This window comes from Phocoena phocoena, chromosome 13 (genome assembly GCF_963924675.1).
Source record: "Phocoena phocoena chromosome 13, mPhoPho1.1, whole genome shotgun sequence".
Taxonomy (NCBI): domain Eukaryota; kingdom Metazoa; phylum Chordata; class Mammalia; order Artiodactyla; family Phocoenidae; genus Phocoena; species Phocoena phocoena.
In genome coordinates, this window is record NC_089231.1 from 84,655,732 (window position 1) to 84,681,183 (window position 25,452).

Genomic DNA, 25,452 nt, shown 5'->3' on the forward strand with positions numbered 1-25,452 from the left:
AAAAGAGAAATGACTATTGAGGGTGTGAAGTGACTCATGCTCTTGTCTGAAAATGATTATCAAACACTATAAAGATGTGAGATTTCACCTTCCCGGCCAGCTAAGAAGTTAGTCTGCCACTGTCGCCTGGGCCCTGGCAAAACACAGGAGATTCCGGGGTCAGAGACAGAGGATGTCGTGACTCACAGCCTTCGCAGTAGACAGAGTGCCAGCATTTTCTCGTGCCATTTTCCCCGAGCCCCAGGTCCCACAGGGCCACTCAAAGAAGGCCAAGTGACACCCGCACACACAGTGCCTTGCATTATAGCAGAGGAACCTTGAGTTGAAGGAACCCAAGTATTTTATAATGGACAGTATGCCTGCCTGATCTTACCCTGCCCGCCCCGGACCAGAGGGAGATATTATCTTTCTTATACTGGACAGTAAGCCTGCCTACACTTTGCTTTGGAAGGACACACTATCTCTACCTTTCCAGACAAAGGGCAGCCAGGGCTTCTGCTCCCAAGGTGTTCTGAAACACAAGACACCCCCGGAGAACTGACCCTCAGCAATGACAACTAAGAACGTCGTATGCTTGGGCGCCAGATTGAAAAAGAAAGCAGCCTTCAAGGACATCGTTGGGATAATTGGGGGAATTTTGATATGAAATCAAGGCTATATAATATCATTGCATTAACAGTTGAGGTGTGGAGGAGAAGGGTGTTTGGGCTTTCATGATATTCTTTCAACTTTACAAAACAAAGATTGGAAGGGGACACGGCTTCCCCAAGAACGCAGCTGGCCCGACCCCACCCCCCCTTCTCCTGACTTAAAGGACTGTGTTTTTACTACACTCTGTCACTGATTTTATCCCTGCCCTGCCTTAATTAAGTGTTCTGAAGACATAAATAGGTTTTTTGTTTACTCAAGCTTGGGAGAGACTGGCAGAAAAGGCCTTTTCAGCTAAAAGCTCCTTAAACCCGAAGGTGTGAACCAGTAAGTTAACAGCTGCAAAAACCCTTTCAGCTGTGGGCGCCTCTGCACGTGGCTGTGAAGTGATGCGGTCGACCCCCTGCTGGAAGGAGAGAGGGGAAGAGCAGCAGAAATACCAAGCTGGGAAGGCAGCCCACAGACCCTTAAAGCAGAGTTTTAATGATGTCGTTCAAGGCATTGAGGATCCTGAGGCTGGTCCAGACCCACGCATTCGGAGGTCAGCAGAAGAACGCAGTCCCGGGTCCAGATACACTCTGGGTGCATTTTGTCCTCACTTCCCTCTCCTAGTGGGGCAGCTTGTCAAGAACGGGTCCTGGTGCGGACCTCGGTCCCTGTCCTCTGTGCATGGGCCCGAGGGCGGTGAGGCCAGAGCGGCCCTGACCCCCAGACAGACAGCTGCTGCAGAGACAGAGCCGCAGGCTCAGAGGACGTACTAAAAATGAAGAGGTGAGTCACTGGTGAAGCTATGTCCCGGCGGGGACACCTGTAGCTTGCGCTGAGGACTGAGCAAGGGCGCTATGGAAAACTCTCAGGCCAGATGGCCAGCAGGGGTGGGCAGGGCATCCACTGGCCGGGCCCCAGGGCTGGGCCTGGCTGGACTCACAGCCCGAATATCATTGTCACTGTATGGCACCGTGCTTCTCACTGAAAACCTATTCCATTGGATCCCATGCCCTTGGGAACAAATCTAATGGGAGAAACAGACTCACAGACAGAGAACAGACTTGCGCTTGCCAAGGGGGAGGGGCGTGAGGAGGGATGGACTGGGAGTTTGGGGTCAGCAGATGTAAACTAGTATGTATAGGATGGATAAGCAACAAGGTCCTATTGTAGAGCACAGGGAACTACATTCAATATCCTGTGATAAACCATCATGGAAAAGAATATTTAAAAAGCATATATATATATATATATATATGTAAAACTGAATCACTTTGCTGTAAATCAGAAATTAACACAACATTGTAAATCAACTCTACTTCAATAAAAAAAAAAATCTAATGGGATTTGTCCAGAGTTTATGATACCAAAGCAACTGTTTCTCACCTCTCAGCCCTCTGCCTCTCTGAACTCCAGTTAAAGTCCTGGTGGCTACCTTCAAAAACTAAATAATGGGGCTTCCCTGGTGGCGCAGTGGTTGAGAGTCTGCATGCCGATGCAGGGGACATGGGTTCGTGCCCCGGTCCGGGAGGATCCCACATGCCGCGGAGCGGCTGGGCCCGTGAGCCATGGCCGCTGAGCCTGCGCGTCCGGAGCCTGTGCTCCGCAACGGGAGAGGCCACAGCAGTGAGAGGCCCGCGTACTGCAAAAAAAAAAACAAAAAAAAAACCAAAAAGAAACCGAAATAATGTTTGATTACTGTTATTTCCTGGATTCCCTAAAGGTAGACCATATCTGTGCACTTTGCACATAAAAGATAAAGACAGCTCACATTTCACCTCCTTCTCTTTAAAAAAAAAATATATGTGTGTGTATGTGTGCTTATATACATATATATTCAATATATCGATTATATGTTGATATATTGATTATACATACACACATATGTATTTAATATGTTAATTACTTTGGTCACTTTACCTAGAGAGGAAGTGAGGTGCTGGGATTAAGAGCACAGGCGGGCCAAGCCTGGAGAATTTTCGCTGGCATTGTGCCGAGGGCTCAGCCTGGCACTGGCAGGCCTGGAAGCAGACTCTAGTTATATTTAATCCCAGTAGATTTAATCCTCATTTAATCCCTTTATTAACAGCCCCGCTTTATAGACGGGGATGCTTAAGCACAGAGAGGGCGTGCAAATCGCCCAAATCACACGGGGCTGGGATTCAAACCCACGCAGCTGAGCATGCCGACAGCAAGATCCCCTCTCCTTCGAGTGGGAGCCCTCCTGGGGGGTAGGCAGAATTTAAAGCTGTGACCATACCCAGCGGTGAGGAGAACCTGCGCCTCATGGGCCCCATCACCCCACCCAGGGGTGCACCCCATTCCTGCCAGCAAGAGCTCCCCATCTGGAATTTGACAGAGGCTCCTGAAATAAGAGCAGACAGCTCTGATCTACCCACAGCCCTGCATTCTCATTGGGAAAAGAAGGGGGCTTTTCGGTGGGTTTTGACTTTGGCCCCCGCAAAGGGACAGCTCCTTGTTTCAGACAGACTCTTGAATGATAACCAAGACAGGTCCCACATGAGGATTTTAAGAATGGGCTCTGCTGTGTGGGTTTAGGCAAAACGCTTACCCTCTCTGTGCTTCCATTTTCTCATCTCTAAAGGTGATGTAATTCTCCATATTCTGCTAATCTGTCCAGAATATGATGTCAACCATTGAGGAACTGTGGGGAACTATACAGATCTGATTAAATGCACCAGCCACCACCTCCCCAGGGACTGCTATGTGAGTGACTAGGGCCCTTCTGGGTGCGTCACGTAAGTACAGTTCCTCAGACTCCTGTGTGTGGTGCGCACAGCCCACCAAGAAACAGGATTGCCAAGCCCTGTCCTCAGGGGACTTCCAGTGCAGTTGGCAAGAGCAGGAGGTGATCCGTGAACAATCACCATGTCACATGACCAGGATCTTTGCCTCCAGTTCAGCCTGGTCCTTTGGGGTCTTCAACGTGCTCCCCAGATGGGCCGTTTGCTTTGGTACTTTCTGTGCAGGTCACAGAAATGCCTGTTTGTCAGGCATTGGGACCTAAGTCTTGCCTCCCCCATTTCACGATACATTAGTACCCGTTGACAGCTTTCCCCCACATCCATCCTCGCGGCCTCCACTCTGCCTTTCTGCTTAGTAGCTGTGTGACCGCAGGCAAGTCACTTCACCTCTCTGAGCCTCCATGGGTTGATCTCCTTTATTTTAAATTAGAAGTAATACGCATGCATCCGGAGTGTCAGTGTAGCTTGTGGGGTTCCAGGGTGAGACAGTGTGTGAGCAGAGGCCTTTGTCAGCCGTCCCTGAAGGCACAGCCCCACTTCATGAATGTTCTTCACTGCTGCTCGGAACAAGTGGCTAATGGCTCTCCATGAAAAAGCCTTTTCTCCTCTGTGCCCTTCCCCTTCATCCTCTGGCCTTTCTCTCTCCCCCTCACAAAGCAGCCTGGGAAACCCCCCCTGATGCCGGGGTGCTGGGTGAGCCCCATGGAGCTTGGGACCATTCTAGGTCACCTTTCTTTTTCTTTTTTTTTTTTTTTGCGGTACACGGGCTTCTCACTGCTGTGGCCTCTCCCGTTGCGGAGCACAGGCTCCGGACGCGCAGGCTCAGCGGCCATGGCTCACGGGCCCAGCCGCTCCGCGGCATGTGGGATCCTGCCGGACCGGGGCACGAACCCGTGTCCCCTGCATCGGCAGGCGGACTCTCAACCACTGCGCCACCAGGGAAGCCCTAGGTCGCCTTTCTTAAAAGCAGGTGACTCCCCGAGCTCCTGAACGAACGTCTCCCTTCCCGGAAGTGTGTGGTATGGGGGCGTCTCCCCTTCTCTCCAGCACGGGACACCCACGTCAGGACCCCTTGTCGGGGTACCCTAATGACTTCTTTTCTGTTAAATATCGACTTTCTCTGCCCGATTTTTCTCAGTCTCCACTCTCCTCTCTTCTTTTGGCTGCACCACGTGGCACGAGGGATCCTAGTTCCCCGATCGGACCCGTGCGCCCTGCAGTGAAACGCAGAGTCCCAACTACTGGACCACCAGGGAAGTCCCTCCACTCTCCTCTCCGTAATCCAACTTCGGAAGCAATTTGCATCAGATCTTTCCTAAACTCCACAGGTTCCCCGTCCCCTGGCAGATAAAGTCCAAATACCTTAGCCCCACATACGGGTCTCTGCAGACCTGATCTCGCCCCCCGCCCACAGCACCTGGTCCAGAGCAGGCACTCGGATCTGCAAAGACCCCGCCCTGCTTGCTCTACTGGCCTCACGTTACAGAGATTCAAGCCTCCTTTCCTCCAGAGACTGGCCGAGACAGCCCCCCCACCCACTGCTAGCTCCCGGCTCAAGCTAACTTAGGGAAATTCGGCTTTTTCTCCCCTCTTTGACATTTGCGGACCATCTGACACAGTGAGAAACAGAAGCTTTTACAGTACCAGCTTTCAGTGGATGGGCAGCCCCCAGCCGGTGGCAGTGGATCCAAATAGGTCAGAGGTCATGGTCACTGGGGTCATTTGTGTGGGCCACTAACTGCGTGTTTGACATTTGTAGTGCGGTCATGTTTTTCCTGCTGCTGGGTGTAGACACATCTCCAGCGTTATTCCATTTCAGGGGAAGTTGTGTGTGGGCGCAGGGAAATTTCCAGAACCCGAGTGGGCATGGTTATGAAGACACCCCTGATAAGCATGAATGGCACAAGGGGGCCAAGATTAGGGTGAGGAGAGTAGGGCCCTCACCTGGAGTCCAAAATTTAAGGAAATGTCCCAGATGCGGAAATCGCGACACATACTATATTTTACTGCAGTGCTGTAAAGGCCAAAATGAGTGCAAAAAATTCCAGATGATGAAAATAGCAACATTTTAAATAAAGTCAAGATGACACTTCAATGATGCAACCCTGCCCCACATGCCTCCGCCTAATTCCCCACCAGCCTTCGCTGGATGTTGCCGCCAGATTCACTTCCCTGGGCTGAGAAGTAATCCGTTCTTATCAAAGACTTTTCTCCAGGGCAGCCCGGCAGTGAGGGCAGTGAAGGCGACCTCGCTTCTGGGGGCTTGAGTGAGTGAGCATTTGGGAAGCATCTTAATGTGTGTCTGTTCTGCAAATCACAGCCCCCGCTTTTGTCCTGTGAGATGATAAGTCACCCACGTATTTCTGGTCACGGAGCCCAAGGCTGAGGAAGAATTGAATTGAATTCTTGCCTAAGAACTGAAGCAAACGGAGTCAGCTGTTCTGTGTTGGGTTTTGTTTTGTTTTGTTCCTCCACAATGCTCCAGATACTCAAAGCTCTGGCTAATTCTGTCTGGGCAGCAGACTTCCCCTGGTCTTCCTGGTTGGTCTGGAAATGGGCTGCAAATTCACCTGATAACATGTCCTTCTGTGTCCCCCCCGCAGCACTCTTAGGAAGCCCCCCAACCCTTCTGTCCCTTCCTGGAATGCAACTCATTCTCACTACTGAGAGCACCTTTGTCCTTGTCGTCCCCCTGCCTGGAAGGCTAGTTCTCTTTCTCCAGCTCACGTGGGGCTGTTCAGGACTCATCTTAAAACGTCCCCTCCTCAGAGCAGGCTTTCATGAACACACCAGCAATGAACTGTCCCTCTGATGATTCTTGCTGGCAGTGCCTTGTCAATGCCCTCCTTGAAACTCACAGCCTTTGCTTCCTGGTGTGTTTTCCCCCCTCATCTGACTGGGCGCCCCGGGGGCCAGGCTATCTTGCTCGTGGGCGGCTCTGAAGTGGACCCAGCGCTGGGGGCACAGTGGCGGCTTGATCAGTCCTGATGGAATGACCATGCTTTAGCCTGGTGCCCTCAGTTTGGGGGTGTCTGAAGAGCAGACACCAAAGGGAAACCAAACTAGTATATCTGTCCACACTCTCACACCTTCCCTGCCTCCTCTGCTCCCTTGGCTAGACCAGGAGCCTCTCCCACATTCCTGCTCTACAGTGCAACCTCTAGGTACCCCTGGATTCCCTGCTTTCAGAATGGAAGGCTGGATCACCTGGCTGGGGGGGTGGGGGAGGGAGTGTCTGTGTGGGTGGATGAGTGGGTGGGAGCTAGACTGACAAGGACCTCCTTGTCAATCATCTGAAGAAACGGAAGCAAGTGACTTCTCCCTTCCGAGGAAGGAAAAGAAGGGAAAGATGGGAGAGACCGTCAGTGCGCAAGAACCTGCTTGGAAGAAATTGGGGAAAGAGCCAGGTGCTGGAGGATTCAGGAAATGTTTCTAATCTCCCTGTCACCTGCCCCAGCCCCATTTCCACCCAAGGCTTTCCACCCCAGAGGACCAGTATGTTGGGCTTGGGTACCCAAATGATGGAGACACAAATACCCTGGGACTGTTGGTTCGTGTTTTAGAACATCAACAAAGGGGCGGACCGGCCCGTTGGAAAGAGGGGAGCTAAGGAACAGGTCTTGAAGCTTGAGGAGCATTGAAGCCTTTGGTTTCCGCCCCCTCCCTTGTAAGTTACAGATCTTCTAAAACAGAGGTCTCTGAAGATTCTTTTATTCGGACTACAGTGAGCTGGAGAAACCTCGAAAGGTCACCTCAGACATTACTACTCCTACTACTGTTACTTGGGATGACCTGGGGACCCCACGAGTCACCCCTTGGTGCCGCCGCTGGGGTGTTTATTCCGGAGGATTGCCGAGCTGTGCAGTCGCCCCGGGCGCGGGCTTGGGGGGTGGAGGCGCCAGACGGGGCGGTTGCCCACCGCGGAGGAGGCCGGGGGCGGGGTGGGCCGGGAGGAGGCGCCTAGAAAAGGAGGCGCGGCCGGGAAGGTGCGGAGAGGGCCCGGCGGCGGCGTGCGCCTCGGGCTGGGCCGGGCGGCGGGCGGCGGGCGGCGGAGCGCGAAGGCGAGGCCGGGCCCGGCGTGGCTGGAGCGCGGCCAGCGGCGGCGGCGGGCGGGCGGGCGGCAGGCCCGGCGTGGCAGCCGCCCCGAGCGCACGGAGCCGGGCGCCCGACCGCCGGCCCCTCCTGGGCGCGGCGCGCGCGCGCGCGCGCGCGCGGCCGGGCCGGCCGGGGAACCGGGGACTCGGGCCGGGGGGGCGGTGCGGGTGGGCGCCGGGCCCGACGCACCGCCTCTCAGCTCTGCCCGCAGGTCCCCGGCGCGCAGCCCTCGCCCCGCCGCCCGCCCCGGGCCCCGGAGCGCGGTGGAGGAGCCCCCCGAGGAGCCGGGGGCCCGCGCCCGGCGCCCCCCAGACATGGTGGGCCACCTGCATCTGCAGGGCATGGAGGAGAGCCTCAAGGAGAAGAGCCGGGAGGGCTTGCTGGACAGCCCTGACTCCGGGCTGCCCCCCAGCCCCAGCCCCAGCCCGCCCTTCTACTCCCTGGCGCCTGCCATCCTCGACGCCCGCGCGGGGGGCTCTGGCGCCTCCTCGGAGGCCCCCGGACCCGGCGAGGCCAAAGCGGTAAGCACGCGGCTTCGCGCAGAAACCGGGAACAGAGCCAGCCCCCCGGATGGGGTACTTCAGGAGCCGGGACTGGGTTCCCCCCGCCATCCCCCCAGCCAAGAAGGTGGCCAAGTGACAGCCACGCTCCGCAGGTGGGGACGGTCCAGCCTGACCCCAGCGGCCCTCTCCCTGGCTGTGGGCCTAAGGAGTGATCGTCTGTCTTACTGTCAGCAGTGAAAGAGCAGGGGTTGAGGACTGTCCGAAATCCTCCAAGAGGCTGGTTTCAGGCTAGGTGAGCTGGAGCCCCTGGCCGAAGCAGTGTCCCCAGGTTCCCTGTTAACTCTTCCCCCTGTGCTGCCAACGTGAAAGACTTTTTTTTTTTTTTTTTAACCAAACGCAGACAGGAGCCCTTCCTTCCCGGGGTGTTGAGGTATGTTGACGTGGAGCTGAGGCGGTGCCTGGGGAAGGCTGGAACCCCAGGGCAGGAGACGCAAGAGTTTTCCCTCTTGCCAGACTTAGTGGGGCCCTCAGGTGGGCTCCGGGGGTCACCCAGCTTGGTGGCTGGGCTGAGACTGGGTTCCCTGCACCCCTTCCCCGGCAGGCGGGAGCCAGGCAGGCGGGATCGGGCGCCTTTGGACATCCGGAGTCTGCTAACAATCCCAGTGGCATTTCCCTGTTCCGCGGCTCTCTGCACGCCTTCACGTTGTTTCTGCCGGGTGTCCTAGCACGACTGCAGCCCGGTGCCGCTTTCCTGGGGCCCCGGCAATGCCCACCTGGTACCTCACAGGGCAGTAAATGCTTCCCCCCAGTTGGAAATCCTCCCAGGAGCAGAAAGGAATGGTTCCCCTGCCTCCAGGCCTATTGATGGGAATGTCACTGGTGTCTCCCTTGCTCCCTGGTCCAGTGGGTCCCAAACTCGAGTGGGCTCGGGAATCTCTCAGAGATTTTTTTTTTTAAGTATTTATTTATTTGGCTGCATCAAGTCTTAGTTTCATCATGCGGACTCTTAGTTGCGGCATCTGGGATCTAGTTCCCCGACCAGGGAATCGAACCCAGGTCCCCTGCATTGGGAACGTGGAGACTTAACCACTGGACCACCAGGGAAATCCCTCTCCTGGAGATCTTTCAAGAATATCCATGCCCACCTCATACCTCCAGACAGTGTCATTTGATTGGTAGAGCCTGCCACCTGGACATCAGGATTTCTAAAACCTCCCCGGGTTATCCCCATGTGTAGCAGATTTTGGGAACCGCTGGCTTAGACCAAAATCATGCGTTGAATTTGAACTTCGGTCTCTCTTTTGGGGGCTGGGGGTAGGAGAGGCGTTCTGGACTTCCAGGGATTGATAGATGTGACCCAGGCTGTTGGCAGTGAAATCGATCCCACTGTCTGAACGTACCAGCTTTCCTGAAAGAGTGTCTCAGACTTGGCACAGTTGAATGGAGGGGGTGGTATTTGAGCTCTCGCGTTGGGAATAAATCCCTGTGGTGTCCTACACAGTGGGCCTTGGAGAAAAGGGACAGGGAACCAGCCTTCCCCTTTATTCTTTGGATGACCCGGAATCCCCCTTATAGAAGGATCTTTGGAGGCCTTCCCTGCCGGCCAGGCCAGCCAGGGGCGGCCGTAAGAACAGTGGGCCTGGCTTACTTGTCTTGGCTGTCCTAGTTGATTTTATTTTTTCCCCCTCCTTGCTAACTAGATGCCAGGTATGGAACTGAGCTGTCTCTGATCTTTCTAATTTGGCTTGAAGGCAAGACCTGGGGCTGTTTCCACACAGGTAATGACACCTGCATTTAGATAGCCTTCCCGGGTGCTAGGAGCCGTCCTAAACGCTTTACCTGCATCAACTCATTTCATTTTCACAGTAGTCCCAAGAAGTATGTAGGTGCTCTTATTACACCCATTTCCCAGAGCGGGAAGCTGAGGCACAGAGGTTAGCGACTTGCCTAAACTAAGTGGCGGTGCTGGATTGGAACCCAGGGAACTGGGCTCCGGAGTCTCTACCCTTGAACCTTTTGTGACCCTACCTTTCGCTGTGCAGCTGATGAACTACCTGAGTTTTGTTGTTGTTTTGTTTTGATTTAAAAAAAAAAAAATACCTCTGAACCTACAGGATTTGGAAATGCTGCTTTTAATAAAAAGAGAGGGAATGGTTGCCACAGGGAAGCCTCTTCTCAGCCCCGGGGCCTGCAGCTGGGGCCCCGGGCACCTACATTATCGTCACACTGGCCGCCTCCATCCCCCCCCCCCCCCCCCCCCCCCCCCCCCCGCAGGTTAACTCCTGTTAAATGTTGCTAATCTGGTGTTTAACAAAACCCTGCCTGCGGGCGCGGCTCTCTGACAGTGCTTTCCAGGCGCAGATGTAGGCAAAATTTCGGCTGCTCTCCTGCGTCTTGGAGTTGATGGTTTCTAGTGGCTGGCTGCAAGCAGGGCCACTTTGCTCTGGCACACCCTTAATGGCACCTGTCAGACCATGTGGGCCTGGAGTTCAGCCTGGGGTAGGCATCTTTGTTCTCACACCCAGTTTCCAGCACTGCCTTCCTGGTCGACACTGGTGGCGCACACCCCAGCCAGGGGGATGAGCTGCAGTTCTGTCCCCAGCCCCCTGGCCACCGAGGTCCTCGATAGCTTGTCACCGTATTTATTATACTGCAAGTGCGTGTTAAACTTGCTCACCCTCTAGAAAGAGGCTCCATTTCCCCCCACTTTGTTTTAATAAGCTGGACGTAACTTCTGGGCACTACCCCGTGGATGTAGGGTAACTGGCTGGCTGCGACATTGCCCCCCAAGACGTAAAAGGCACTGGGGAGTGGGCTGGGTGTAAATGAATTCCTCACTTGATCATAGGTTTTCTTCTGGCCCACTCCGTGGACCAACGATGGTACCGTTCCTGGTAATTCCCAAACCAAAGGAAGATCTAGGAATCGGTCATTCGTCCCACTGGTACTTATTGAGCACCTGCTATATGCCATGTGCTGTTTTGGGCCGTGGGTGACATAGTGGTGAAAAAGATGTTCAGGGGCCCTGCCCTCGTGGAACTGGCATTCTAGTGGGAGAGACAGTCACCAACTTAAACATGTGATAAAACACCAGGTGGATTGTTAAGTGCCCGTAAGACAAAGAGCTGGGTTCAGGTAGAGCTCCTTTAGACTGGATGGTCAGGGAAGTGACATTTAATGGAAACCAGAAAACATGAGAGAGTGGCCGTTATGGTCATAGGGCTGAAATGTGTGTCAGTCCAAGGGAATGGCAAGTGCAAAGGTCCTGAGGCGTGGTTGAGTTGCAGCTGTGAGGCTGGTGGAGGGCAGTGCAGGGACTTGTGGGCTAAGCTGAGGCCAGAAAGTAAAATTCCATTTGGTCTTTCCAAAATGTACTTGTGACTGTTTTATTTTTATTTTTTAAAAAGGTCTCATGAGCTCCCAGACCCTCCACATTAGAAACCCAAATCAGAGACTTGACTGAGAAGTGCCTGTGCAGAACAGGCTCTGTGGAGGGCTTGTCTCCCTGCAGTGGGCCCCTGGTCGCCTGCAGGACACCGGGACAGCCAAGGCCGCCTGCCGGGCCAGCCAGGGTTTGCCTGTCAGCTGCATTCATCCCACAAATATTTAAGCCAGGCCTGGCGAGGGATACAGCTGTGAACAGGACAGCCGCTGTCTGTGTCACCTTTGAGCTCCCAGGGCCTGGACCTCCGGCTCCAGATTGAGGGAACACCCCATGTCCTTCCGGCCCCCCTCCCCGTCCTGCCTGACGGAGCTGTGGGGAGAGGTCGTGCTGCCAGGAAGGATGAGTGAGTGTGTGTGGCAGATACCCATCTCCCCAGGTTAACATGGCCAGTTCAGGGAACTAGCCCTGTCCCCTCTTACCACCCTCAGGGAGAGCACAGATGGCATTTGGGATCGCAAGTCGTCTTCTCTGGGGTGCACCTTTGAGGGAACAGCCACCACTGGGGTGGGTGAGATGAGGACAGATCACCCATCTGTGGCAGATGAGGGGCTCGGCCCTCCGTGGAGTGGTGACTGGAGGTGACAATCTGGGCTGTTACCCCTTCAGATGTGGATATGGGTTCTCTAGAAGCCAGTGGCCTGGGCCCCATCGTGCGTTGCCCCGTCACCCCCATCTGATCTCCTGGGGTTTATCTGCACATCGAGTGTATGTCCGAGTGGCACACTGGGGAATTTCCCTAAGGACGAGGTGCTGGTTCCATGGACCCAGATTCCGAGGGAAGCCCTTGGGGCCGGAACCAGGTAGAATTGGTGGTGGGGAGTGGGTTGTCTTTGCCCAGCCTCGAAAATCTCCCGGGGCTGCCCGGCTCTTGGAAATCTTTGTCACTGCCAACTCTTAGGATCTTGGCTGTCACCACCCCTGCCCCCAACCCAGGACACCTGGATTTTCTCATTTCTCTGTTTCTGGTCTATGATGGTGAAACCAAGGGTGAGGGCAGAGAGGGAAGGGAGTTAGGAATTTAGGGAGTTAGTGCCTGGCATTAGGAAGGATGGAAGCACAGGTGGGTGGACAAATGGATAGATGGATGGATGGATGGGCAGATGGATGGATAAATGGACCGATGGATGAATGGATGGATGGATGGACACACGGATGGATGGATGGATGGATGGATGGACAGGTGAACTAAAGAGACAGGGGTCAGCCCCCATGGCCCCCTTGCAGGCTCACGGTGTGTCCCTGACCAGCGAAGGTGCCTGTGAGCAAGCTGAGGTGCAAGAGAAGCAGGTGTGTCAGGCCACAGAGGAAGGAGCCTGTTGGCGGAAAGGAAGGCCATGAGGCCAAAAACCCTGGTGCCTCCTTTCAGCCTGCGTCCGCTTAATCCTGGATGAAGTGGCCTCCAGCGGAAATTCAGCAACGTGTCTGACAGCCTTGCGTCTCTGTGAAAGGCTCATCTGAGTGAGAAGTTCTACCTGTAGCTTTAGTCACACTAAAGCCCATGCCCTGCCAGGTGCTCTGGGGGCGAGGGAGTGAACAGGAGCCACCTTCCTGGGAAAATGCCACTAGGCGGGGACTGACAGGGACTCTCCTTGGGGTGGGCGTGGTCTGTCCTTTGTGCCCTTGGGACTCCTGGCCTCCCTGCTGTGGGGTGGGGGAAACAGATACGGTACAAAGAGGCCTGAGGTCTGAGATCCGGGTGTCAGCAGGGCCATATTCCCTCCGAAGGCTCTAGGGAGGAATCCATCCCTTGTGTCTGTCCCAACTTCTGGTGGTGGCCGGCCATCCTCGGCGTGCCTTACCTTGGAGATGCACCCCTCCATCTCTCCCTCTGTTCCCCCGTGGCCTTCTTCCCTCTGTGTGTCCCGTGTCCAAAATTCCCTCTTTTTATAAGGACACCAGCCAGGTTGAATTAGGGCCCACCCCCGTCCAGTGGGACCGCATCTTAACTTGATCACGTGTGTAAAGACCCTGTTTCCAAAGAGGGTCACATTCACAGGTCCTGGGGATTAGGATGTGAACATATCTTTGTGGAGGCCACAAACCAACCCACCACCATCCTGCTGGCTTGGGTCCATCGGGCACCCAAGGGCATCTTGGGGAGCAGGCCCGTCCCTGAGCCCTGCCTCCGACCTGTGATGTATGGGTTTGCTCAGTTTCACTGCTCTGAGTGCCAGACCCTGCGCCTGCGCTGTTTGGGGTCTCCTGGGCTCCCCGAGCCTGGCCCACTCACCGCCTCTGTCGTGCCGTGTTGTGCAACGAGCCTTTTGGAGTCCCTCCCCTCACCCCAGGATTTGCCACCAATACCCGAAGCCTTTCATAAAAAGGATAAGAATTCTTGGGGCTTAAATGTCCCTCCTTGGATCACTTTCCTCATGGGTGCAGGTCAGCGTCCCCTTAGCCCAGCATGGGAGCTTTTGGTCTCAAATCCCCAAACACGCCGAAGATATTCAGTTTAATTCCAATCGTGGTTGAAGCCATCCCCCGCCAGTGAGGCCAGTGGCCTGAGAAAGGCTGTTTCGGCCCTTACAAAGGTTCCCTGTGGCTTTGGTGAGGACGCCCCTCTCCCATGTCAGTGTGGGGTCTCCCCGGACCCTTCCTCCTGCCACTTACCCTCCGCTGATGGGGGCTTGATGCTCCCTAAGCGGAAGGTTCTGTGGGTCACACGTGGCTTCAGCCACGTCCCGTGCGGTGGCAGGTGGGGGACCACCGTGTGTCGCAGCACTGCTCCATCCCTACCTGTCACTGCCAGCCAGGCCCGGACCCCCGGTGGGGCTGGGCTGTCACCGCGCGGCACGGAGCTCTCACGACGGAGGACTTATCTTTCTTTGCCGTCCTGTGGGCCGTGCCCTGTACCACAGCCAGGAAGGGGGAGCTCTCCAGACGCCGGGGTGTATTTTTACTTCCAGGCGTGGAGTATGTATCCTCACCCGGCAGCTCCAGGGAAGGCGTGTGAATCACTGGGTGAGGCGGTGGCGGGGGGCGGGGCACGGTAGGCGGAGGGCAGCCCGCTGTTCTCTGGGTCCCACTCTCTCGGAAGCACTCCCTGGTCCCTACACACACCCCCTGCCTGCCCAGGAGACCAGGGAGCCAGACCAGCCCCCTCCCCAGGCTAGAACAGGGCTCTCCCGGTCCCTAGAAGGAGCTGGGGGCTGGAGGCTGGCCCAGCTGTGTCGCCATCCCAGGGTGGGCGTCTGGGAGTCTGGGGTCCGGCCTTCAGCTCTCAGCTTCCCCGTGCCTTCCCCTGCCCCTGCAGCCCAGGGCTGCGAGGGGACCCGAGGACACCAGCCAGCTCGTGCCCGGGCATCAGCCTCCTCGTGCAGACGAGCAAACTGAGGCACTGTGCACAGGTGGCTGGCACAGGTGGGTTCCTCGACGGGTCCTCTTCAGAGGGAAGCAAGCACCAGGGCCTTTGGGGAAACGAGCTGGGATGTGGCTGCCCCAGGGTTGGGGGGCGGTGAGGGGAGCAGGGCGCCTGGGAGCTTTCTTCGCTCCAGGTGGCCCAGGCCAGGCCATCAGGTACAGCGGCAGCAGCAGGGGGTCCCCTGGGAGCTGGCGCCCAAGCCCCGTCCTCAGCTCGCCTCCCACGGCGGCGGCTCCGATGGGAATGTGAGTCCAGCGTGGCTGGAGGGCTGCCCTTGCAGGGCCAACGGTGTGCCTTCCTGGCCGGCTCCCGGGGCTGGCCGGGCTCCGCGCGCAGCGCTGCCATGTTGATGTTAAAACACCGCTGCAGCTGCAAGACTCGGCTCTGAGCTTCCGGAGCGCGGCGGCTGCGGGATGGCCGGAACTGCCACCGGTCCCTGGAGCCCTGCGGGGGGCAGCCTCAGGCCTCGGCAGCGACTGCCTGAGCTGTCTCGTCGCCCCCCGGGGCCCCTGGATGCCAGCCTGCGTCTGGATTCTCAGAGGCTTCCTCTCTCTCTTGTATCGTGTTCCCAGGTGGGACAGATTTTAGCTGTTTTCCACCAGGGCCCTTTGGTAAACGGTGCCCAGAGCTCCAGCTTCCTGGCCTAGTCTGTGAGGTCGGCCTTGTCCCCTCTGCTGGCAGCCAGTGTGGGGAGTGAGATCCGGCCAGAATGGGGCCCCAAATGTGCACTGGGGCTGTGCCAGGAGGCTCAGGGGGACCCGAGAGGGATGGTGGTACCCAGCTCTGCACCGAAGGCTTTGCCTCCTGAGGAAGCCCTCCCTGCCCATGAGCTTGGGAATTGTTCTTTCTTGGGGGTGGGGTGGGGGGACGGAGGCCAGTAGCAGGCTGGCCCTCCCTCCCTCCGGCCCTTCCACCTAGAGACACCTCCCAAAACCTTAGCACCCATGTCCATAGCCCCTCACACGCCTGCCTCATCCTCTCTCCTCTTCGGTGTCCACAAGAAGAGCCCTGGGAGGCACTGTACCTCATCCGACTCACACAGGGCCTGGCGCGCAGTAGGTGTTGGGCGCACGGTAGGTGCTCGGCAAACCCCTGCACACATTTGGGAAAGCGCCATACTTCACGCTTCAGATAGCCTTGCGGGGAGAGAGTATGATTTTTATGCCCATCAAATCATGGAGGTTTACAGCTGAGGCCGGTGCCGATCTCACAGAGCCACAGAGGATACCACAAGTGCCTCTATCTTGTCACTGTTTGATTTTTTTTAAACTTATATATTTTTAAATTTTTGGCCACACCGCGCGGCTCTTGGCATCTTAGTTCCCCAACCAGGTTTGAACTCGGGCCATGGCAGTGAAAGTGTGGAGTCCTAACCACTGGACCACCTGGGAATTCCCATCACTATTTTATTTTTAAATTTAAAGCGCCTGAATGATGTGCACTTGCTTCTGAAAGGTAGGAGCAGGGTTGTCTCAAGGTTAAAAAGAGTGTGGATTGTACCTCTCTCTCCTGAGAGGACCCCCCCGCACCAGGCATCACCCCTCGAGCCTTTGTGAAAAGCACGCAGAATACAAGCCTTTTCTCCGTATTCTGAGACTTTTATACAAGACTTTATGTGGCGCTTGCCCCGTGCCGGGCCCTGTCCCACACATTCACACACTTTGAATCATTGTCGTGACTGCGGCCTGGGAGGCGGGTGCTCCTGTAGCCCCACTTCGGGGCCCAGGAGGCTGCAGCCCCGAGAGGGGTGTTGTTTGCTGGGTCACATGGTGTATTAGCTTCCTGTCGCTGCTCTAACAAATGACCCCACGCATAGTGGGTTAAAACAACACAGATTTAATATCTTACAGTTCCAAAGGTTAGAAATCTAAAACAGCTTTCACGGGCTAAAAGCAAGGATTTTGGCAAGGCATCCCCTCTGGATGCTCTAGGTGAGAATTCTCGCCTTTCCCGCCTTCGAGAGGCTGTCCACAGTCTTTGGCTCCTGGCCCCGCCCACTCTTAAGGCAGCAGCATGTCCTCAATTTCTTTCTGACTCTGACCCCCCTGCCTCCCTCTTTCACTTATAAGGACCCCTTGTGAAGACATTGGGGGCCCACTGGGTACTCCAGGACAGCCTCCCCATCTCAAGATCCTAAACCACATGTGCAAAGTCCCTTTTGCCCTGTAAGGTCACGCACTCCCAGGTTCTGGGGATTAGGACATGCACATTTGGGGGGCCATTATTCCACCTGCCGTGCCCAGCAAGGGAGAGATGGGACAGCTTGACGACAGCTGCTGGGGGCCTATGGAGAAGCCCCTCTTTCCGCAAGTCTTAGATCTTTTCTTCCTGTGGTCCTTCCTCGGCCCCTGTTCTGGGGACGCTGTGATCAGCTGAGGAGGGGGCTGCGGTGACCATGTCCATAGGCTGAGAGAGGATTTGAAGACAGGTGTGGGCCTGGCCCAAGGGCTCACAGGACGGCGGGGAGAGGTGGAAGGGGAGCAGGGCGCTGCTTTGCACGTGTGAGGTCCTGCCTTTGGACACCATGGGGTCTGCGAGGTGCCAGGCCCTGGGGCCAGAGAGGTCATCAGGTCCTGAATCTTAAGGAGCTCATGGTCTGGGGGTGACACACAAAGGGGTCGCAGCAATGGAGACCAGCAGGTGGGAGCTCCAGGAACCCCTCAGAGGATGTTGGGGGAAGACAAGGGAGCTGGTGCCTGAGTTGCCACCCTGGACGGACCAAGTGAGAAGGAAAGGGAAGGACGTTCCTAGTACAGGGAACAGCATAAACCAAGGCACAGAGGCAGCCTGGGCCGTGGCCAAGGCGAGTGAAAGATACATGGACAGAGGCCTGTGTGGGAAGCGCCCTGATCCTGTGTGTGAGGGCAAGCTTGCTCCGAGCAGGAGGTGACGGGACAGGTCTTGGGGCTGCAGCACCCGCCCCGTGGACCTGAGAGGCAGCCGGGGAACATGGGTGAGGGTGCAGACTCTGGAGCCAGACCGCCAGGGTTCCAACCCCAGCTCTGCCTCTTCCTAGCTGTGTGGCTTCAGGCAAGTTACTTGGCCACCCTGGGCCTCAGTTTCAGCATCTATAAAATGGGGATGCTAGTAACAACACCCTCCCGTGATCGAATGTACGGATACATGGAGTGCTCAGAGCAACGACCGGTGCGGTTAGCGCTCAAAAAGCATAGCTGCTGTGATCTCTCCTCGTCCAGGCGAGGACAGGGAAAGCCTGTGAAGGATCTGAAGGAGGGGCCCACAGCCATGCACCAAGAAGCGCCGGGAACTCTTCCCTCGATGAGCACGGTTTTCAGTCCCTCGCAGAGCTCCTACCTGACGTGTCACCCAGGGGTGCAGCTTGTGAGGCTTAGGCTCAGGGGCTCCCTGAGAGGGGTCCCAGTTCTACAGGGCTCTGAGCCTGGCTCCTGGGGCTCGGGTGGGCTGGGCGTTGTAGAAAGAGGCCGTTACCACGTCCCCTTATTGAGATGCCCAGGAACTGAAGGGCAGGCCGGTGGCTGGGTGGGGAGCCCTGGGCATCAGAGCGCTTGGATTCCACAGAGGGACGCTGGGGTGGGCTTCCCGATGGACCCCGCAAAGCAGGCTTCCAGAAAACCAGGACTGGAGTGGTGTGGGGCAACCCTTGTGCCTAGCGGGGAGCTGAGGTTGCAGTGCCAAAGGGCTGCTCACGTGACCCTGTGTTCCTGGCTCTCCCCACAGCCCCTCCCCCTCCCCCCGAGCACCCCGGCGCGAGAGATGAGGCCCCGGATGCTGCCCGTGTTCTTTGGGGAGAGCATTGAGGTGAACCCAGAACCCACGCCCGAGATCCGGTGAGTGGGGCAGCTGGGCCGGGTGGGGCGGGGTGGCCAGGCTGGGGCACTCAGCAGGCTCCCCTCCCTCTAGGCAGCCCCTCCGCGTGCTGCTCCCCGAGGAGGCATAGCCGTGATTTGAAGAGACTCTATCCCCAGGTGGCCTTCCCTGCCACCTCTCCAGCCCTTCCCGGCCCACATGCAACCATTTCCACACTGACCTTCGCCCCCAACCTGGCTGGGTTTTATTTTGCATTTGCCCCTTTTTCCTCCGGGGAGCCATTGCCCTGAATGTGTATTAGGTGCCCTCCCACGTGTAGGACGTCTCAGGTGGCACCTGCACTTCTGAGTTAAGGCCACCCCACCGGGAGCTTTCCCCCAGCCATCTGCCCTCCTCGGAGGGCTTCTGGGGATCGGGCTTCCAGAAGGTGGAGTCTAGGGTCCGTGGGTCTCACCCGCGTATCCCTGGGACGCTCAGGATGGATTTGTCCACGTCGCCCCGGCCTGCCCAGGGGTGTGGGACCCACTACCTCCTCCCGCTTCACCTCTGGATAGGGTCCCAGGAGACAAATAGGTCCCCTTTAAAAGTTTTTCTTCCCAAAGAGCTCTCCTTTTTAGTTTTTATTACAGAGGCCCCAGCCAGGGTGGATGCGAGCTGCCTGGGCCCAAGGGACCTCTGCTTCCCTTCCCACGCGGGTCACCTGTGGGGTGCAGCGGGGAGGGAGACAGGTGAAGTCCCCACGCCCCTCCCCGGAGCTTTTCCTTCCAGTGTGATGATCTGGGAGCAGAGCTGGGGGCACTGACCAGTTGGTCACGCGTAAGGAGGGTCACTCATCTAGAGGTGCTGCGGCTACTTGGGGGGAAACTCATTTTGATAACATTTCAAACTTAAGGAAAGTTGCAGGAAGAGTACAGGGAACCCCCGTTAGACAGATTCATTGGCTCTTTCCATTGGCTTGAATATCTGCTCACTGTCTCGTTCTACGTAAACGAAACTTCCTTCTGACCCGTTTGAGAGGATGTTAGTGACACCGTGACCTTGAACCTCTAAGTAACTCCAGCTGGTGTCCTTCCTAAGGACAGGGACATCCTCTCACATAATGGCAGTGCACTTGTCAAAACCGAGCCAGCTAAAGCTGAAACACGGCCACTGCCTGGTCCAGTCCTGCCCACTGTCCCCAAATGTCCTTTTATGGCCTATTTTTATCCCAGTCCAGGATCCCGCCGGCGTCACGTGCGGCATTTAACTGTCCCGTCTCTCGAGTTTCCTCCAAGCCAGCTGGGTCCCTCAGCCCTTCCTTGCCCTACAGACCCGGGCATTTCGGAAGAGCCCAGGCCGTTCCGTGTTCGCACTGCCACCCCCACCCCCGACCACGCGGGACGGTGACCTGGCTGCCGCATCCGGGGCTCACCCCCGTGCTCCCGCCCTCCCCCGCAGCTGCAATTCCGAGGTCAAGTACGCCTCGGAGAAGCACTTCCGGGACAAGGTCTTCTACGCGCCGGTGCCCACGGTCACGGCCTACAGCGAGACGATCGTGGCCGCGCCTAACTGCACGTGGCGCAGCTACCGCAGCCAGCTGACCCTGGAGCCGCGGCCGCGCGCCCTGCGCTTCCGCAGCACCACCATCATCTTCCCCAAGCGCGCCCGCAGCTCCTTCCGCACCACCCTGCACCTCAGCCTGGGCCGGCCCCGCCGCTGGTTCACGGCCAGCGTGGAGCTGCAGCTGTGCCCGCGCCCCGGGCCCGGCCTGCTGGGCCCCGCGCCGCTCTGACCGGCAGCCCGGCCCCCGCGGCGGCCGGAGCACGGGCTCCACGCTCGGGAGGGACCCCGGGCTGTGTCTTGCCCGCGCCGCAGCCGCTTTCTCAGCACCTACCCGGTGAGGCAGCGTGGGCCTGGCTTTCCCGAGGAGCCCGGGGCGGGGGCAGGTGGGTAGGCGGTGCCCGCCCCGACGGCCTGGGAGAGAAGAAGGTGTGTTGGCCCTGGCTGCCCTTGAAGCGGTGGACACCCCGAACGCCGGCAGGACTGAGGCATCCGGCCCGGCCTTGGCCGGGGGGCCCCCCACCAACCCCGGCTCCCAGGCCACGTGGGAGGGAAGAAGGGTGCCATCCAGACACCCGCCGCCCCTGGAGAGGGCTGTTTCCAGAGCAGGCCTTTCACATGTGTGCAGCTGGACGCCCAGAGCCGTAGCCCAGCAACCTCTGGTGGACGGTGAGCCGGGAGGCTGGGCGAAAGCCGGCAACGCTGCCAGGGCTGGTTGTGGGTTGTGTGTGGGGAGCGGCCTGGAGGAGCCCTGCCCGCGCTGTCCCCGTGCCCGTGCCCCAGTGCGGAGGGTGGAGGGCATAGCCCGTCAGCACCGAGGCCTTTGAGCTCTGTGTCCGGAGCCTCACCCGCAGGGCATCCTGCTAACCTGTGTCCTGACACCTTCAGGACCAGGACTCTGGACCGTCAGAGCCCTTGAGCCAGGTGCCAAGGGGAGGCGTCTAAGCCGTTGGAAATGACCACTGCCACCTGCCCGCGGCTCCTGGCCAGCTGTCAGCTCTCAGATTCCGTGGGGTCCAGCTGCCCTCGTTCCGGCCTCCCGTTCCTACAGTGGCCAGTGCAGCAGGGTTCACCACACACGCGCAAGGTCGGGGGAGGAAGACGGGAGACCCTTGTGTTCCCTGGGAAGAGCCAGGATACCTGGGTGCTGGGGCCACGGCCTGGGGCTGCCTGCCACCAATGCCCCAGAAGCCCACAGCGTGGCCATGGAGATGCCTTCAGACCTGATTGGACCCAGCAGGTGGAGGCTGCCCCGCCGCTCCTCTGGCATCCCCCCAAGACGGGGCGTTAGCTCCCCCGCTGCGGGGAGGGGCGGCTCGGAGCTAGCGTTCAGGAGAGGCGAAGTGACTGATATATTTTTATATATCTACAGACTGTGCATGTTCTCGCCACAGAGATGCTTTCTGATTAACAAAGAAATAACTTAAGAATCGATTGATTATCTTAATAAAACGTGCAGACTCGAAGAGACTCCCTCTTCCATGTTTCTGAGACCCTCAGACCCCACCGTGGGTGGGACTGGTCTTCATAGGCCCACGGTCCCTCCCCACCGCGCACAGGGGGCAGGGAGACACTTGGAAGGCTCAGAGAGAGCCCTGTGCCCCTTACCTGATCCCTGTAGACAGCCTGAGTGCGCCAGCCCCACCCAGGAGCTAGGTAATAAATGCAGAGGCCCAGGGACTGGGGTCTGACTCCGGGGAGGGTCCCGGGAATCTGCATGTTTGATGCTCCTGAGCTTTGCGCTCCGCACGCCAGCCCTTGGCACCTGCAGACACCCAAAGCCAGATCTGTCCCCGGAGCAGGGCCGGGGCTGCCTCTGCAAAGCAGGCGGCCTCGGCCTTGTTACACCCTCTGCGCGTCTGGTCCACATCGTTGGAGGGGCCTCTGGGACCCCCAGACTGTGAGTGAGGCGGACACTCGGGGCAGTGTCCTTGAGTGGGAGAGTGCCGGTGTCTTTGCAGGGGCTCCTGCCTCGATGGAGGACGATGTCTAACAGGGCGGGGCCAGGGTGAAATCCAGGAGGGCGGGGCCAAAGGACAGGGTCATGTCACTGCAAGGAAGAACCTGGAGGCCTCGGCCACTCGGTACGGACAAGCGGGGTGCAGACGCAGCCTTGGGAACTCCGAGAGCGCAGCCTGTGTAGAGAGGGGACTCTGTGCGGAGCCACACTGTGGGGCGCATCGCTGGCACCAGGCAAATTCAGCTGCATGAGTTTGCTTTCCAGTCACAGCCCTGATTTCCCCACTTGGAAAGAAAAATGGGTTGGGCTTCCTGACACGTGCAATTATGGTGCCAGCGAATCCGGTGCCCTTGGAGATGTCTCTGGAATTGCCCTTCAAGAAACAACTTCTGAGGCGTCCAGTTAGCGGATGGCCTCTAACTAGAGCTTTCCAGCAGCTGTCAGGCTCCTCCCGGGCACCCCGCCAATGGGAGTGCGGTGGGACGGGACCAGTTGACCGAGGCTCAATCCCTGCCAGGTCCTGCTTCCTGTCCCTTTTGTCTTTCACAAGCATCACCCTGACAGGCCTCATACCCTCCTGACTCCATCTCAGCATCTCCCTGAGGACCCGGGGCCGCACGTGTCTAACAAGACCGTCTCCTTTGATCATGCAAACGGCTTCCGCCTTCCCTGATGACCTTGGAACTCCAGGCTGGGAGGAAGAGGACGTGGGGTGCAAGGGCTGCGGCCCGTCAGGCCCCCAAGTGCGCCCCGGTTTCCCTCTGAAGCAGCCGTCTGTCCTACGGGAACCCAGAGGACTTGGAGACCCGGCAGAAAGAGGTGCCAGCTTCGTCTAGGTCCCGTCCCAGCCCGTGGGATTTCCACCCCCAAAATAGCGGGCCTGGAGGCCAGTGACCCCGCTGCCCGGCTTAGGCTGCTGCCTGCAGGAGGCCCTTCTGTCCTCTGCCCTTCCTCCACACTCCCCAGACCCAGATGCACTGGGCAAGGGGGGCAGAGGTCACTCACTGAAGCCCCCTGGGAGGGGAAGACCAACACGGGCAGGCAGGGCACGGTGGCTGGAGAAGAAGCCTGTCGCTTAACTTCTCTAAGCATCTGCCCGGCAGGCCCATGGCCTTACCTGCCTGGCGGCTGGGACGGTGCGAATCCGTGCTGGTAAAGCTTGGGCTGCCATCGAATCGAGCCGGGACCCTGCTGGGGGCGGGTCAGGGCGTCCATCTCTCTCGAAGGGGCAGAAACGCTTCCCAATGTCGAGGGCCGGCTCTGGCCCCAAACACCCATCCTGAGCCGCCTCGCTCAGCCTCTTCTGCTGTCGCCCTGGCCAGTCTCTGGGTTCATCTCTGGGTTCACACTCGCAGGCTTCCAAAGCTCGGCGGCCCCCGCCCCACACACAGGTGCCCCGTCCGTCCGAGGTCTCGTCTCTCCTCCACAGAGTAGCCTTGGTGAGAACAAACCACAGCCCTGGCGGCCGACACGTACACGGGGCACTGCCTCTGTCTGCAGACCGCTTGGCCCTGCTGTCAGAATTTTCTGCATTTAATCTTCCCAGTGAGCCTGTGAGATAGCTGGTGAGACATTCTGATGAGGAAGCGTGACCTGGCTGAACCCCGGAGGAGGTGGGCTGGAAGGACAGCCCGTCACGTGGCTGCCACAGCTAAACCCTCCCGGCTTCCTGGAGAAGCCATGAAAACACATGCGTCTCCTTTGAGGGCCCTCCTTGGCCTTCTAAAGGTGGAATGACCAGGGGGCCCTCCCACCAGCTGCCAGTGATCAAATCAGTTTATCCCCGTAAATATGCAAATTAAGATTCACTGTTGCCGGACCACCTGGAGTTTTTTTCTCTTCTCTCTCCTTTCCTCGCAAACCCATTCTTTCTTTCTTGCCTTGTCCCACTGACTCCTCCACAGGTGAGTAAACTGTGTCTCTATAGAGCTACACAGCCCATCTCTGAGGTACTCCTCACAGCAATATCATTATCCCATTTTACAGATGGGGAAACAGAGGCACAGAGGGTTCAAATGGCTTGGCCAGGGTCACATGGCCATTGCGTGGCAGCTGGCTCCACGGTCTGCCTTTACTCGTGTGGTGCACACGCCCTCTCGCCTGCCCCACACGTGGCCTGGCCCCATCCCCGCTCCCCGAGGCAGTGGGGCTCTGTCCTGGCCTTCTGTGCCGCGCCAAACCCCATGCCTCCTGGCCTGCTTTTCCCTCAATACACCCAGCACCCTTGCAAGCCAACAAGACCCAATTTCAGAAAACCAGCAAATCACCTTACTGGGCATTGACTGTTCCGTCTCAGAAATTCCAGGGCCTCCACACTGCCTTCTGTCTAAGCCACCCTGGGCTCCTGAATGCCCCCGGCTGGGTTTCACCTCCCAGCCTTTGCCCACACAGGTTCTTTCCACTCAGCCCATCCCCTCCCCAAGAACCACCACCTCCAGGAAGCCACCCCGACTGCTCCAGGTCAGCTGTCACAGTGTCTGTGTCACCTGGCCCGAGGTGGGCTTGTCCTGAGCCAACCCTAGTGCTGTAGGGACCAGCCGTTCCTGCCCCCGCTGTGGGCGGCAGCTCTTCGGGTTGGTGGGCCGGGACTCCCTCTGCAGAGCCGCTTGTGCCCTTACTGGAGAACTCCTGGCCAGAAAGAAGTGGAGGGACCAGGTTCTAGCTCTGACCTCGGGCACCACCCTCGCTGCAAATCACGGGCATCAGAAACACCTGGGCCGCTGGATGAAAACACATTCCCAGCCCCAACCCTGGACCTAGAGAATCATTCCTACCCTGTGGGTGGGGCCCAGGAATCTGCACTCTGACCAACGTCCCAGGGTTCTAAGACGCTGGGAAATTAGCCAGCAAGTGTCCTGCGCTTTGCAAATCACATTCTCATTTTCTATGGAATCGGATCCTCACAGCATCAGTTCAGCTCAACAGTCGCTAGGGGCTCAGTCAACAACAGAGTCAGGAAGAGAAAGGCAAGATCTTTGCTCTCGAGGGGTTCTGTCCAGTAGCTTGCAGGGTGTTAGCAAAGACCCAGAGGAGAGAGAAGATGGGGAGGGATAATGGGTTCTTAGAGGAGGGAATGACCCAGCTGGGTTTTGAAGTATGTGTAGGAGTTTTCCAGAGAGATGGGGATCAGGGAACAGCAGGGGCCTCCATTTTAAGATGGAGCAGTAAGAAAACCAAACAAGATGGGGGTGGGATGAACCCTTTGGTGTGGGGGGCTGAGGACTGGCTGGGTGAGGTTGGAAGAGAGGGTGGACCCTTCACAGGCACCAGGAGGCCGTGAGCTCTCCCTACACCCCACAAACATCACTGTGTGGGGTCTGTGCCACTGGCCCTAGGTGCCGAGTGGTGTCAATTCTGAGGCC

The 25,452-nt window shown here is 57.7% G+C and overlaps 1 protein-coding gene across 1 annotated transcript; it reads left to right on the forward strand.

The window, feature by feature from the left end:
- Window positions 1-7,807: 7,807 nt before the first annotated feature.
- On the forward strand, window positions 7,808-20,362 carry RFLNA (refilin A). The gene is made up of 3 exons (XM_065890512.1): window positions 7,808-8,014; window positions 18,502-18,611; window positions 20,029-20,362. Exons 1-3 carry the CDS (start codon window positions 7,808-7,810, stop codon window positions 20,360-20,362), a joined length of 651 nt encoding a protein of 216 aa, XP_065746584.1.
- The last annotated feature ends 5,090 nt before the right edge of the window (window positions 20,363-25,452 follow it).